The sequence below is a fragment of the Semicossyphus pulcher genome, unplaced genomic scaffold (genome assembly GCF_022749685.1).
Source record: "Semicossyphus pulcher isolate SPU_LCO1_2020_fin unplaced genomic scaffold, fSemPul1.0.p SCAF_6, whole genome shotgun sequence".
Taxonomy (NCBI): Eukaryota; Metazoa; Chordata; class Actinopteri; order Labriformes; family Labridae; genus Semicossyphus; species Semicossyphus pulcher.
In genome coordinates, this window is record NW_027211737.1 from 28,311,762 (window position 1) to 28,326,692 (window position 14,931).

Here is a 14,931-nt window from a genome sequence, read left to right on the forward strand (position 1 = left end):
TGTCCTTGGTACACTGCAGTTTAAAAGCAGACAGGCCCAGCCATGGAGATGACTGCTCATGTTGTCCCTGATATGTCTTGTAGCACATGAAGAACACCACATGGAGATGTTTACAAGGTTATAAGGTTAAATAAAACACATGATTTAAAGGTATTGTACTTTTCTTTTCAATTTTGCAATTTTTGGTCTAAACTGCATAACATTTTTACTCTCAACGAAGCACTTAGACAAGTTTTATATTGGGAGAAGAAAACACGTATTCACACAATTATAACCTAACTTTACACATCGTTTTACAGCAGCAGCTTTTAGAATTAATCGTATAAATTCTGAAAAGATATGAAACACGGTAGCTTCTCTCTTCCGTTTCTAACAATTTTTCTTCACTTAGGTCAAAGGTCGGCCTTCTTTTTGATGACAGCATTCTATTAACGAGTGATACCACCCACTGTATCTGCTAGTAGTATTTCATATCCACTACTGAGCCTGCTGAATATAATTTAATAAATCAGCTCATGTGTCCACTTCCAGCAACAAAACAGTTCAGAACTACTAAAGTTATTTAGTAGTCCTTTGAGCAATCACTTTTACATTTCAGTTTGGACACTCCCGACTTCTCTCTACCTCTATTTACTTCAATCCTGTGTGATTTATGTGTGTGCACACGGCCCTGCAGTTTCATGCCCTCTTATGGGCATTGGGGGGGTGTTTGACTTTGCTAATTGGGAACTACTGGCATGAGCTTCCAACTTAGGAGGACATGGCATTTATCCATTTAAGAACACAAACAGTTCTGCAGTTTAAGAACAGCGTCATGAATCTGTCTTTTGTTAGGAGCCTTCTAAGAACAAATTTAAGACAACACTTGGGAAGATATTGGTGAATGAGGCCCATTGTTATTGTAATTTATTATTAGAGTCAGTATCAATGGTGTGGTTTTTAATGCACAGTTTATCTACCAGTTCAGTGTATGGCGATAACCCATTGTTTGATTGCTGTTGGTTTGAATCCAGTCATGTATATCAGTGTGTAATACTGAATTTGCAGCAGCTATCTGCCTGTAATGACCAGTGTAATTATTCCTAATGGTGTGGAAACCTCTTAGTAAACACTGTTCATATTTTGGACCTCAGTCCAGGGAGCAGAGTTCAGCCATGTGTCACACAGTCATTAAAAAAAGCAGCTACTGTAAATAATACTAAATAGGCGAGGTCACCAGTAAAAGCAAGTATGGACATAAAGTGTGGATGAGCACGCACATTTCTTTTTTTATTGGCTGCCCCCCCTCCTGCTTGTTTCAGCAGAATTGTTCCTTGCAGAGGACAAAAGCTTGTCTCGCAACTGCATTATGGTACACTTGCTTGCCAGTGTGTCTTTGATGCTTTAAACAATGGTACAGTCATTAGGGGATTTAGCTGCAGGAAGGACCTCACAGTTGCTACCTACCACTAAAAGAGTGTTTGATGGGAACAATTCGAAATCACTGCTGCCATGGAACCGGGTCTCTGTAGTGGTGCTTTGTCTTTGCACCACCTCAGTCTGTAGAGTAGTTGTACTGAGCTACTATAACTTTCAGAAAACTTGTGTGCATGCAAAGCATGTTATAGTGCATCTATTGATAATTCAGTACAAAAATACACTTTAAAAATGAACCTATTTTTGAGTCTGTGGTTGTTGCTTTACTAAGAGCAGCTTGTTGTGAAGACTGCAGAGTCTATAGGTCGGGTTGTGCAAAATAACGATGATTTATTTTCATAAAGTGCATGTTAAAGGAAAGACGCCATGTTATTTATACCACCATTTACGGCATGCATTAGTTTTTACGCTCAGTGCCAACAAATGAAAGTGATATAATGATAAATAATATACTTGCAGAACGTAATACTCAAGGGCCAAAGGCAGACAACATCATTCGTCCAGTGTTGCCCTCATCTCATCTGTCTCTCTCCTCTCTCCAGATCGACTGGCCGGCTCCGCAGGACAAGAAGAGAGAGTGTGTTGCCAAGGGGAAGAACAACCAGGTAACATTGATTTTACCTGACAGCGTGTCAGAGCTGAAGGGGTTAACTGCCCTGCTCAAGGGTACTCGCGACAATAGTTTTTGAGACTGTAGTTTATGAGAGAAACATTAGTCACTTCACTTTGCTCGATAACACTTTGTCAAGTCAGTCTTTGGTTTTACACTGGAAACAGTCCAGTCATTACATTAGCACACAGTGGAGTGCATCTCCCAGACAAGGTTAGCATCAGCAGCTTTTAAGGTGGTTCGATTCTGGAAGGGATTTGACGTGAGTAACTAATATTGGGTTAAGTCCTGCTGCGGAAAGAATCGAATATGAGGTAAAGATGCTGATGCTGAGGCTTTACCAGTGTGGGAATACTAAATATATACAATACAGTAAAACTTTTTTAAGTGAATAGAATAGACACCAGCCAGAACACACTATAAAAATGCTAATACTAATGCTAATACATAATTTCCTTTTGTCAAAATATTTGTAGCTCTGTTTCATTAGAGAGTGCCACAGTTATAAGAGTCAAGGAGGTCACTGCATCGTGCCAAGAAATAGTCCAGACATTAAAGCTCATGTGAGGAGAGTTTAGCTGGTTATGAAACGGACTGAAATTAACACTGTTGCCTCTATATGAGCTATAAGACCATCAGCAACAAGATCGATTATACCTTTATAGTTAAGCACCTGTAAGCACTGCCGGGGGGGTAGGTGTCAAACAAGGCGGTTAACTTTGTGCTGCCAAATCAGCCTCTTTTCTATTTTTTCCACGGCAAAGATTCACGGCGAGTTATACGTTTTTATGTTGAACGAAAGCAGAGAAGATCAGCAGAGATTAGAGGTACCACTTTGTCCACAGGGGTCGCCAAAATCAACAGAAACTGAAAGTTCCTCTTCAATCGTTTTATGCAATGAAACATTTCACTGATTGATTTGTTAGCTTTAGACGTGATGGGATGTGACTGTCACCACTGTTTCTAAGGCTAAGCTAAGCAGTAGCTGGAGGTAGCTTCATGTTTGACAGACTGATGTGAGACTGACCAAGAAACCTTTTCTTAAACAAGGACATTTGTGTTTTATAACGATGTCAATGATGACAACAGATTTTAAAAAATTGCAATTTATAATGATGTTTTACTTCATCCAAATATTTTCTGATGACATTTAGACAAGGAGTAACTTTTTTTTTTAACCCAGCATTGCTTCTTCTTACACTGTCCATGCTTACATTCCAGTTCTTACCATCAGTAATGCTAAGATGTATACATAGATAGTAAGTCGGCCTCATCTCCAAACTTAGCGAGAGCCTCTGACTAACGCTGCATGATGTGCATGCAAGACTTCCCCTTAAATATTTTATAGTAACACACAGAGCTTTTGGAAATGGGGCTAAAACTTCTCTCATTTCGCTGCAGTAACTTTTGATGTGGTAATAAACCAAGAGAGAAACAGTTCCCTGGAGTGCGGTAGTAACCGTACTGAAACTAAAACTAACTACAAAATACGTTCAAAGAAATTAGTTTTAATGGAGCTTAAGAAATAGTTTTTAAGATTTAATTTATGTTCAAATTTTACATTCTGAGACTTGATGTTTTTGTGTGGTTTCTTGTAGTAGTAGTATTATGGGTTGTGAGGATAGCTATGAAGAACATGTGTAGGGAAGCATACTTATTCTGCACAGCTCCTTCAGTCAGTGGCTAAGTATCTGTGGATGCTTACACACTCAGGGTTATATATATGGAAGGGATTGACTTAATGTGGAAGAGTAACCACATGTTGTTTACACTGCCTGTAGTTAGATTTAATGATTAGTCTTTTTATGTAATGTTGTAGTCGTGGGCTTGATAGAAGCCAGTCTGCCAGACATATCTCATCCTGATTATCCTCTCTGATTGCCAGAGCTGTAAAAATGAATTTCAAAATAAAATCACCCTTTTTTCAGATGAGATACAGACATTGTTTTGTGGCTGGAACATCAAGTAGATGAACTGAATTATTCATTCCTCTAGCATGATGTGTGAGCATCTGTTTCCAATTCCATTCAAAGCTTTATTGTTCATCGCTGTGCAGGCATTAAAGGCCACTTCCCATAAAACACTGAATATATTATACTGTTAATTACGCACATATCCTTTGAATGGAAACAATCTGTCGCTTTTAATTCAGTTTAAAGGTTACTGAGATAATGTGGTTGCGGCAACACATCATCTTTTAAGTTATGTTATAAATAGGACACCGAACACTTGTATAACAGTTACACACTGAGATCCAAAACATGACAAATACGAACCAGTTGGTGGAAAGCGGCACAGCAAACAGATCCCTTGATTCGCTGACTGGCTATCTTATATCATACATTTTTAATAAAATTGATATTAACTGTTAGTTTCGAGGTTATTGAGACATTTCAGGGGAATGAGGATTTAAAAGAGTCAAATTGTAGCTGAAGAGATAATCTGTTCTTATGTTTCAGAGGATGTTTGAGCACAATAAGTCTTCCTGGTGAAACATAGATGGAGGCTACTGTACGTGGACAGGTTGACCACAATGTGACGCATTCGTTTGTGGACTACTGTTTTGCATGGCCCCTATCAAGATAGGAGTGACCATATTTGGTGGAGCTGTTGTGAAGCGAAGACTAGCAAACACTTGGTTATCAGCTAACACTAGGGCTAGCTAGCATGGCTAGGTGCATCTGTAATTCCCTGTAACTTTAATACTAATTAGATGCTAATTTTAGCGAGATAAAACATGTTTTAAAATAACCTTAAGTGGTTCAAAAAATGAACAGCCAAGTCCTTGGAGTGGCTTTTAGTACAACTGAACACTGAACAAGACCTTTTGAGGTTGCAGTCGTAGCTACTTGCTAATCACAAGCTAGCCACAGCCTAAAGCACACCCTGCTATATCTTCTATTTACACAAAACAAATCACCAAATGAACATAAGCTGAAGACTTCAAATTAGTGAATTACTCCATAAACTTGTTGGACTTATTTTTGCTACTAGAGGAGTCGCCCCTGTTAGCCATGAGGAAAAAATGAAGGTTTAAAGCACCTTAGCATTTCTCTCTCATTTCAGACCCCGAAGCTACGTCCACTTATACTCTCCGTGTGTTAAAATAGACTTCTTCCTAACAGCATTCTAACAATTCCCCTTTTCTTATTCACAGACCGAGTGCTTCAACTACATCCGCTTCCTCCAGAGCTACAACCACACGCACCTCTACACCTGTGGCACCTACGCCTTCCAGCCGAAATGCACCTACGTGGTACGTATACGTGGTTGTATGTGCGTAATGCAAGTGTGTTTACCTCTATCATGAGTCATGAGCGAGTCAGGGCTGACAGGTGTTAACATGAGATGTGTTCCATCTGACCCCAAGCTAAAACCACCGTGTGAAAAAATAAAAATAAAAGCCAGAGAAAAGCATCTCCTGCTGGGTTAGCTTAACGTGTGAATGCTGGTTCTTGTTGGAATACATGTGACACTGATGTGAAAAGACAACATGGCGAGGGCACAGCAATGGGTTCTTATAATGGACGGACCGAGCTTGCAGCTGTGTTGTGCACACGAATAACAAACAACCGTGTTGTGTGTGTGTGTGTGTGTGCAGATTGCTGACTATTTTGCCCTCAACACTGCGGGCCTGGAAGATGGCAAGGGTAAATGCCCATATGACCCTGCCAAAGGGCATACTGGCCTGATAGTGGGTGAGTAAAACTGTGTGTGTTGGTGGTAGCACATACTGTACAAGCTTTATGTAAATGTATTCATATTTTCATGTACTAAAGTTTTAAAAGTGCTTCTGAGCGTACGTAAAGATCATTAGGGATCAACCAAAAATGCATAAGTCCTTAGTTTAAATCTATTGACATTCATATCAACACCAAACACACAGTCAGCTCCTGTTGTTCCATCTCAGCAGTCTTTATATTACAGTGAAGAGCAGTTTTTACAGCTCAAACAGAAGCATAAAAATGTCCATCAAATCTCCACAAACTGCTCCTGCAGCATTTCCCATCTGTTTTGTAGCTACACGAATGCACTGAGAGTCCAGAAGAACAATTTCACTTCGCATGCTGCATTCACTTCCCCATGCACAGCTTCACTGAACCTATAGGCACCCATTCTCCTGACTCTTTTGTGTCCCTCAGCTGAACCACTGACCTTCTCTCATTTGTAAGACTGTACAATAGTGGCAGAAAAACAGAATTGAGCTAAAGCTTGCATTTTTGTTTGTATAGATAAGGAGCTGTACTCAGCAACGCTCAACAACTTCCTGGGTACAGAGCCAGTCATTCTGAGGAACCTGGGCCCACAGCACTACAGCATGAAGAGTGAATACTTGCCTGCCTGGCTCAATGGTGAGTGGGAAAAAAAGGAAAAGACAAAGAGAAAGACATGGCGAACATGCCAACTGAAAGAGCAAGACAGGAAGAAAAGAACAGTGGAGAGAAAGGGACAGAATAAAATACAATACTTTTATTTTTAAAATTTTGGTCATTACTTTTGTTTCTGTTTCTTGTAGAATAACTGAGTGTGGAAATAAGTGGCAGCTTAGTTATTGTAATGCAGATTAGCTAATTAGCCCAAGCATGATAGTACAGAATTGTATATTAAAAAAAAAGGCTAATTAAAAAGTTATTTTGTGCTGACGTTTTCCTGTTTAGATGCAAAAGAGGGTTTACATTTCTGCCATATTCTCTGTTAACTAACTTTATTGACTTATTTAGGTAATAATGATTTGGAAGGAAACACTAACCAACGCATTAGGTGAATTTATTGCTTCCTTGAATGACAGTTAGCTAATCAAATCTCCTCCTTACGACTAGCTAGACTGTTTGTGTTAGCTAGTAGTAGCTGTGTCCCAATCCAGGGGCTGTAGCCTTCGAAGTCCGTATTTGAAGGCCAATTGTGTCACAGCGGCGCGTCGAGAGCTGTCCCAATTCAAAGACTCCTTCAGATGCGGACGACAAATGCGTCCTCCTTTTCCCAGGCCACAATGGATCCATTGGGTGCATCGTTCATGGCCCAACATATCCCAAGATGCATTGCGCCAATTCAAACAAGATGGCCCACTCTTACGCAGCCGATGTTTAAAAAGACAAAAGGGCTCTTATCTTTGAAATAATATCTTAAGTTACGTGACGTAAGTTATGCTAGCTAGTTAGGCCGCTAGCTACCTGCTGCTAGGCGACCAGAGCAGCGTTTAGTGACGCAAGGGTAAGGGCGGGAACAGCTGGTGATGCAAACAGGATAGACCAGACCGTCTCATTTCAGTTCGGCTTTAACGGTCTACACAGGCTATGAATGGCACATCCTACGAAGGCTGCAGCCCCTGGATTAGAACACAGCTGTAGCGTTTGTACTGCTAGCTTACTGGCTTGCTACCTATGTTAGCTAGTTGTCTGCTGAGTCATGCTAACAGTCGTAGGTACGTAAAAGCTGGATGAAAAAACACTGTTTAATGACTTCCTGACACCTTTACTCGGTGTGTAATGTAGTTTTGGTTAAGCACGTAAAGATGAAAAAATCAGTGTGTTCAACTAAAGTTTTAAGATAAGTATCGCTATTAGCTTAAATACAATGCCTACTTTTAGTGTGCTGAGGAATGATTTAGCAAACTGTCAACTTGAAAACAGTCCTAAAATTATGCTTAGTTAAAATTGAAGTTCATGGAAAATAGATTTTTATATTCATACTTGTAATTGAATAAACAAAAAATAAGCTGCATCAGATCAAATTTCTTTGTTAAAAAAGTTTCCTCGGACCCTGTAACACTGACAAATTAACTATTCAAATACAGTATATCAAATTAGAGATTGATAATGCCCCCTTCTTTTTAATTTCATTTAAAAACCAGAGCCAGAAACATGCAGAAGAACAAAAGAAAGAGAAATTAGTTTCAGGAAATGAAGCACAGCACTTGGCTACAGCGAAAGGATTGTTATCTTTTTGGGGAGGTGGTGAGGATAAGACCGAGCCACTTGGAGAGAAATGAACGGGAGAGAAGGGGATGAAGTCACAGCAACAGAATGGGTGATGAAAGCACAGACGTGAGGATTAGCGATATAAAGATAGAGGGAGAGGTGAGGGGAATGGAGAATAGAGTGGGAGGACGGGCGAACATACTGATGAGGCTGAGGTTTGGAACGTGTGTCTGTTTATTATTCATGCTGACACCGAGCTTTTATTAAAAACTAGCGCTAGATGAATTAATCTGCAAGCCTCACCTTAATTTGAACAGCTTCTGACCAGCCTGAAAGTATTTAATTGGCCTTGGGTTTTAGTGAAGTTGTAGTGTCCTGTGATGGCTTAAAATGCTGCTTCAGAGGCTTTCATGCTGAAAATAACAGTCCATCTGGGGAAAATGTATTCTTGTGATTGATAAAAAAAAAATCACTTCTGTTTGAAAATGGTTGAAATGAAAGCCCAGAGCAGCCTGAGTATAAAAAGAAATCTGTATTTCCCTTCATAAAAAAATATATCATTCACAACCTAATGAAGACTGGAAATAGAAAAAGACGGGAAAGATAGGAGGAAGTGAGAAACACAAAATGGGCCGCTAATAGGGAGCGCTGGAGAGACAGAGCGCGAGAAATGACTGGCGGAGAGATGAGACCAAGGAGAGACTGATGATAGAAAATAGACAGAGGTGAGAATGGGCGGCAGGGAATGAGATGGAGGTGTCAAGCTCGTGTGTGTGGATGCGCGTGTGGTGTGATTCAGCCCAAATGCACCTACGGGCTGCGACTGTCTATTTGTTCAGTTGTGATGTATGTCTTTACTGTCGCGTGTAAATACACTTTCTGATACTGCTCCTCTGTGTATTTGCTGTTTGTGTGCGTGTGTGCAGAGCCGGACTTTGTGGGTTCAGCCCTGGTGAGGGAGAGCAGCGGCAGTAAAGAAGGGGACGACGACAAGATCTACTTCTTCTTCAGTGAGCGAGCGGTGGAGCTGGACTGTGACACTGAGCTCACTGTGGCCCGAGTGGCCCGCGTCTGCAAGGTAATGCTTCAGTAGAAAATCTCAACATATTCATATAGCACTCTAAACTTCCTTTTACTCACTGTCTGTGTGGTGGTGTGTCTGTGGAATTTAATCAATGACAAATCCTGGTAAAATCTAATTCCAATCGTAATCTATCTAAAAGTTCTATTTTAAAGTGCACAGGGACACATTTGCAAGTTTTAACTGCAAAATCATAGTTTCATGCATGCTTGGCTTGAAGCCGGCTGTTTTCTGTTTTCTCCAGCTGTTTTGGCAGCTGTCTCCAAACATTTAATGCTTAATGTGAGGCAGCAGTTGGTAACAGTTTCGGGCTTATAGACTTCAACAGGAGATGCCCATATAAGGACGTAATCTGCGGAGTTGTTTTACAGCTATATATGTTAAGCAAACCTGTAAGGCTGATAAATCACACTCGAAGTAGCCAGGCGTTATTTAGAAAGCAGAATGACGCTTTATTTTCAGATCCAACAACAGTTTTTCTTCTCAGCTTTTATTGTTGTTGGGTTTTTCAAGCAGGGAAGACAAACTGCCAAAACTGAGAGCAAACAATAAGATGGCTTGCAAAGGAAGTGCTTTCATTTCAACTTTGACGCACAATCTCACAAGAGGGTTCTAAAGATCACATCTTTTCGGTTGACTCGAGGACAGCATTTTGCTATCGCTGAACTTCCTTATTGAATGCATCAATTTAATAGCTGTGCTAATTTGACTTAATCTGCATTGCTAATGCATCTATCCTCACATAGGGCGTGCAAGCTGCTGTGTTTAAGACATAGACTTTATAATCTATTGTTAAACATGACAGATACTTCCTCTGATGCATCTCATACGTGTAACAAAAGACATTTCCTTAAACCTCCTGTGTGAAACTTTCGGTTTGTGTTGCTTTTGGCGCCCCCTGTGGACAAAGACGTACCTCTTGTCTCTTTGCTGAGTTAAATTGTTCCTCACATCCTAATTTCTTTTAACAGTCATATGTCACTTTAAATTTTTCCCCTGGAAAATGTAAACAAAGGCAGCGTGCAGGTAATCACTTTGTCTGACACTTACCCCCCCGCCAGCGGTTTCAGGCATTAAAAACAACTATATAGAAATAACCAATGGTATCGCTGATGGTCTGGTTTGCTTCTGTAGGTCATATAGAGTCATCAGAATACATTTCAGTCTGTTTGATAACCAGCGAAAAACTCTTCACAGGGGCTTTAACATTGTAAATGATAGTTATAGATAGTTTATAGTATTAATAGAAGGTTTTCTTGTCATTTAGTTTAAACTAAAACAACAAGCGCGACTTAATTTCAGCCCAACACCAGTTTACTAACAATGTGTTATGAGACGGTATTGGCATAGAGCTATTTGGTAATTAATGCATTCATTTGCATAATAAATAACCTTGTTAGGATAACTGATTGGGTTGATATGTGTATTATGGCCTGACATCAGAGCGTACTCTTGAGCGTCACTCAGTAGGACTTATGACAGCTGTTCCTCTTATTGTGATGTCAGTAACCTTTCAGTTAACGTCACAAAGGTTTAGTGTCACGCGACGGTTACATCTGCAAACATATCATCTCACTAACCTTTAAACCTCGCAAAACAGAGACAGACTGTTAACAAACAGAGGACATGTGTGTAATAAAGTGCACAGTATACGCACAGTTTTACGGGAAGTGCCCTTTACTGTCTGCGCTGTGATGAACAATAAAGCTCTTTGAATTAAATTAGAAACAGATGCCAACACATGATGTGTACCAGAGCAGTGAATAATTTAGCCCATCCTGCTGATAGTGCTATTGCAACAGGAACAAAATGACGATATCTCACTGCTGTAATATGTAAATTAGCATTTTTTAATTTCTTTTTTACAGCTGCTGCAATTACTGAGGATAATAGGAATGAGACATATCTGGCAGACAGGCCTCTTTTCAGCCCACAGAATGCTGTGTAAAGGGACCACTCATCAATACATAACGTATAATGCAATGTTTATTGCCTTATTCAATATTATTGTTATCCTGCATTACACTTGAACATTTCAGGGTCTCAATGTTCCATAAGAGGCTTATCGAACATGACAACCGATCAGTCAAACCATTCACATGGAACAAGTTTACTTTATGTTTATACGGAGTATGTACAGAGATGTTGTTTAGCATCTATGAGGTTAAGGTGAGGCTAATGAAATGCAACAGAAGCAGCAGCAGCAGCATAATAAAGCAGGAAAGTAAGCTTAGTGCTTTCAGCCACAGGGGAACTGGACACGGATTGAGGAGTTTCACTGCAGTCTGCTGCACCAGTGTGGTCGGGTGCGATCCGAAGTGTGCATCTGCAGCCACACCCAACAGTGATGTCACGGTGTACTCACCGCAACCAATAGTAAGCTTTAATATCACTGCAGGAAGGTGAGAAGTCATTATTGCAAAAGACTTGTTGGATATTTGCTGCAGAGAGCAGAGCAGCGTGTGAGCAATGTGCGAGTAATGCAGCACAGTTTAAGATCTCTGCCTGAGTCCGCGAGGCTGGGGTTCCCTCCATTATGTCAGGAGGGCAACTGAAAGATCTCCTCCAGACAGATTTCACAATGTATTTAAGAAAATATGCTTGAACTTTACATCTATGTCTTTTTCCTCGTTGAATCATCTCAGAAAATGGAATTTACTTTTCTTTTCAAAAGTTTAAGTGCTGCACACAAGATGTCTCCTACTTCACAGAAAAATCTCTTTTAAGTGCATGTACACTGGAGGTTTTAGGTTTCCACAACACTCTTTTTTGAAGTTTCATATTGAGCCACAATTTACTTCTAAACTACACTTGACTTGAGCGCTGAGAAATGTATCTTCAGCCCTCTAGTTAGAGCGGTAATCTTAAAGATCTCAGTTTCCTTTTCTTCTGCGACACCTAATGCAGGAGCACACTTCCCAGATATCCCGACAGTGCTGCGTGTGTGACGTCCACAGCTGGCTCCTGTTGTAACTCTTGATTTTCCTTGCTGACGGGCGCTTTCCTTTTTAGACTGTTTGCCTTCATCTGAGCGTCCAATTTGTTTCTTTTTCTTTATGTTTCCACGTACCTTTGAAGTTGCATCTGTAGCTATAAGCTATAAGAAATGATACATAATCGACCCATGCCAGCCACTGCTAACACCCGATGTGTCCTCTCTCAGGGGGATCTGGGTGGTACCAGGACCCTGCAGAAGAAGTGGACCACCTTCCAGAAAGCCCGGCTGGTGTGCTCGCTCCCCGAGCGCCACGTCTCCTTCAACAACCTGAGGGCCGTGTTCACGCTGCCGGGGCAGGACTGGAGGGGAACCACCTTCTACGGCATCTTTCACGCCCAGTGGTGAGTGAGAGAGCGACCGCTACCAGAGACTGCAGATATAGCTCCATTTAAGTACCATCCTCGGATTAATGTCGCTTAATTACCGAGTGTGTGTGATCTGCAGGCGGGACGAGACGCTCCATCACTTTGCCAACATGTCAGATACTCTTCTTTTTATTAAAATCATGGGTCAGCCAGTCACTCTGATATGATAGCTCCAATTATGCACTTGATGTGATCACATATTTACAGAGTAATTGGGCCCTTTAGTGACAGTAATGTGAGTGATTTTAAGCGGATACAACTGAAGAGTGCTTGAATATGTTTTATTGCTTTTATTAGCCGTTTAATGTCACATGGGCTCGATGTTGTTTCCGATGTTAGTGCACCCATTTACTTAACAGAATCAGGATGATTAAATTAGGCTCTCTGCGACAGACGTTAATAAGAAGAGGACAAATTTTCATTAAAAGTCTCAAAGCTTTCCAAAAACTTTCCATCATCAGTGTTTGAGTCATTGGCTAAATCAAGTTATTTATACCACCCATTACTTGTTATATCCTCCAATTTATGTGTCAGGAGCCGGCGACTATATTTATTTTCGGGAGGAGAAATTCATTACAGCAGAGGTTATTATTTAGGCCGAGCATTTCTGAGACTGCAGAGTGAAAACAAACGTGTGTGTGTGTGTGTTGATGTCCGCTCTGATAACACAAACTTTTTTGTCTGAAGTAACTAAAAAAAACTTCTTTTAAATGTGATAATTAAACTACAATCAAGTAATTAGAGAGGTCCTGACAATAGCAACTCAGTCTTGATAAGTGATTGTGGCATTATTAGTGGAATTAAGATTGGCATTTGTGGGTTCACTACACAACTGTAATGTGTTAATGAGTTACTTATCAACAAAGCCGAAGGAGGGAGGGCAGGAGGTTTTCTTTGGGAGGAAAGTTCTGCGTCTCTGTGTACCGCTCTTTGATGTGAGTCTTTTGTGCTCTTCAATAAGATATCATATCGCAAAGAGAAGCAGCTTTGAACTTCAAGCTTTGTTTCTTCATTCGGCGTTCCTACTGCTGCCGAAAGAAGGCTTAATCCTTTCCCTCTGTGAGACTGGCTGGGGATTCCTCAAAGCCCCCTGGCTTTGATAGAGATAACATTAAGATAATTGGACATTATGTAAATGATGACTGGGAGTTCAAACCATAATCTGACTGAATGGGCTAGCTTTAAACTTGCTAAGACATCAGTGCTGTCCTTTGGTTTTTTACACCCGTGGCACTGCTGCACATTAACAGTGCTGATCCAGACTCAAGCTCTGTCCTCTTCTGTCCCGTTTGCGGCTCTGAAAAAGCATTTTACTGTGGTAATGTTCCCTCTGTTTAAAGTTACTGATGAATGTTCCCACAAATTGCTGCAATAAGACTGAAATTGAGCTTCTTCGTGATCATCCTGCAGAAAAACACAAATTGGAATATGGTTCTCACGTCTTTGGCTCATTTATAACTACATGTCTTTGTCTCACTTTGAGAGCTACGTTTAAATAAAAAACTGTTTTTATTCCAGTGAGCGAGCCTGGAAATCAAATATGTTTGTGAGACGAGGAGTACGAGTGTGATTTAATGTGCCTGGGTCATGCGTCAATACTTAATTTCAGACGCACTTGGGGTTTAAAATTGGGTTGGGAAAAAAAATTGCACACCCCCGACCTTACCATTTAACAGAACACATTTCCTCAGTCGCAGCACTAACTGATTGATTTCAGAGGCCAATCAAGGAAGTGTATTACATGTGCATCAATTTGTCCATCGGTTCGTTTTGCCACAGAAAAAGAAAATCCTTTCAGCTCAATAAAGGGACGTTCAGTCCGCCGTCTATTTGTCTTTACAGTATATATCTAAATATGTTTCTGTAGTTCATAACATGCAACAGATGTGCACTTTCTGCTATATCTGCCCATATTCTATGCTTTAAGTACATCTCACAGTCTTGTATGTCAGTCTGGCTTTGCTTTTGCTGCATCTAGAAACTTCTTGCTTCTGCAAAGTCACATTTTCCTCGAGCAGAGGACAGGTAATCCGTCTGTCAGTTTCTACCGCCAGACATCACTGATTCCTCACCTTGCTGCCATGTTTCAGGGGTGACGTGGACGTGTCTGCGGTGTGTCAGTACCAGATCAGTGATGTGAAGAAGGTGTTTGAAGGATCCTACAAAGAGTACAGGGAGGCGTCGCAAAGGTGGGGACGCTACACCGGAGCTGTCCCCGTCCCACGGCCTGGATCGGTAAGGCACACGTGATATTTCATGTTTGGTAATTTCATTTTTCTGACACAGAGTTTTTTTTGTGAAGTACTGCATCACAAGGAGAGATGAGAGAGCAGAGGAGGTATAATGAAAGAGAGAGGGAGGGAGGGGAGTAGAAATGGGAGGCGTGGGTTACTGAAGCGATGGAAAAAAGCAAAAGCTGGCACGACACAAAAAGCTAAGAGTGTAATGATCCAGGACGAAAGGAAAGGAAGCAGAGGAAGGGCTGTGATGGCAGGCGGAGGTGAGAGCGAGAGTGAAAGAAAGATGGAGAAAAGGAGAGAAAG

At 40.8% G+C, this 14,931-nt stretch overlaps 1 protein-coding gene across 1 annotated transcript in view; it reads left to right on the plus strand.

The window, feature by feature from the left end:
* The window catches only part of sema4c (sema domain, immunoglobulin domain (Ig), transmembrane domain (TM) and short cytoplasmic domain, (semaphorin) 4C), a 107,088-nt gene that overhangs the window by 77,640 nt on the left and 14,517 nt on the right, over window positions 1-14,931 (plus strand). The window contains exons 5-11 of the mRNA XM_069682655.1: window positions 1,959-2,021; window positions 5,184-5,282; window positions 5,628-5,724; window positions 6,259-6,378; window positions 8,871-9,022; window positions 12,189-12,364; window positions 14,479-14,623. Of these exons, the coding sequence (XP_069538756.1) occupies window positions 1,959-2,021; window positions 5,184-5,282; window positions 5,628-5,724; window positions 6,259-6,378; window positions 8,871-9,022; window positions 12,189-12,364; window positions 14,479-14,623 (852 nt within the window). The remainder of the gene's footprint in view (window positions 1-1,958; window positions 2,022-5,183; window positions 5,283-5,627; window positions 5,725-6,258; window positions 6,379-8,870; window positions 9,023-12,188; window positions 12,365-14,478; window positions 14,624-14,931) is intronic.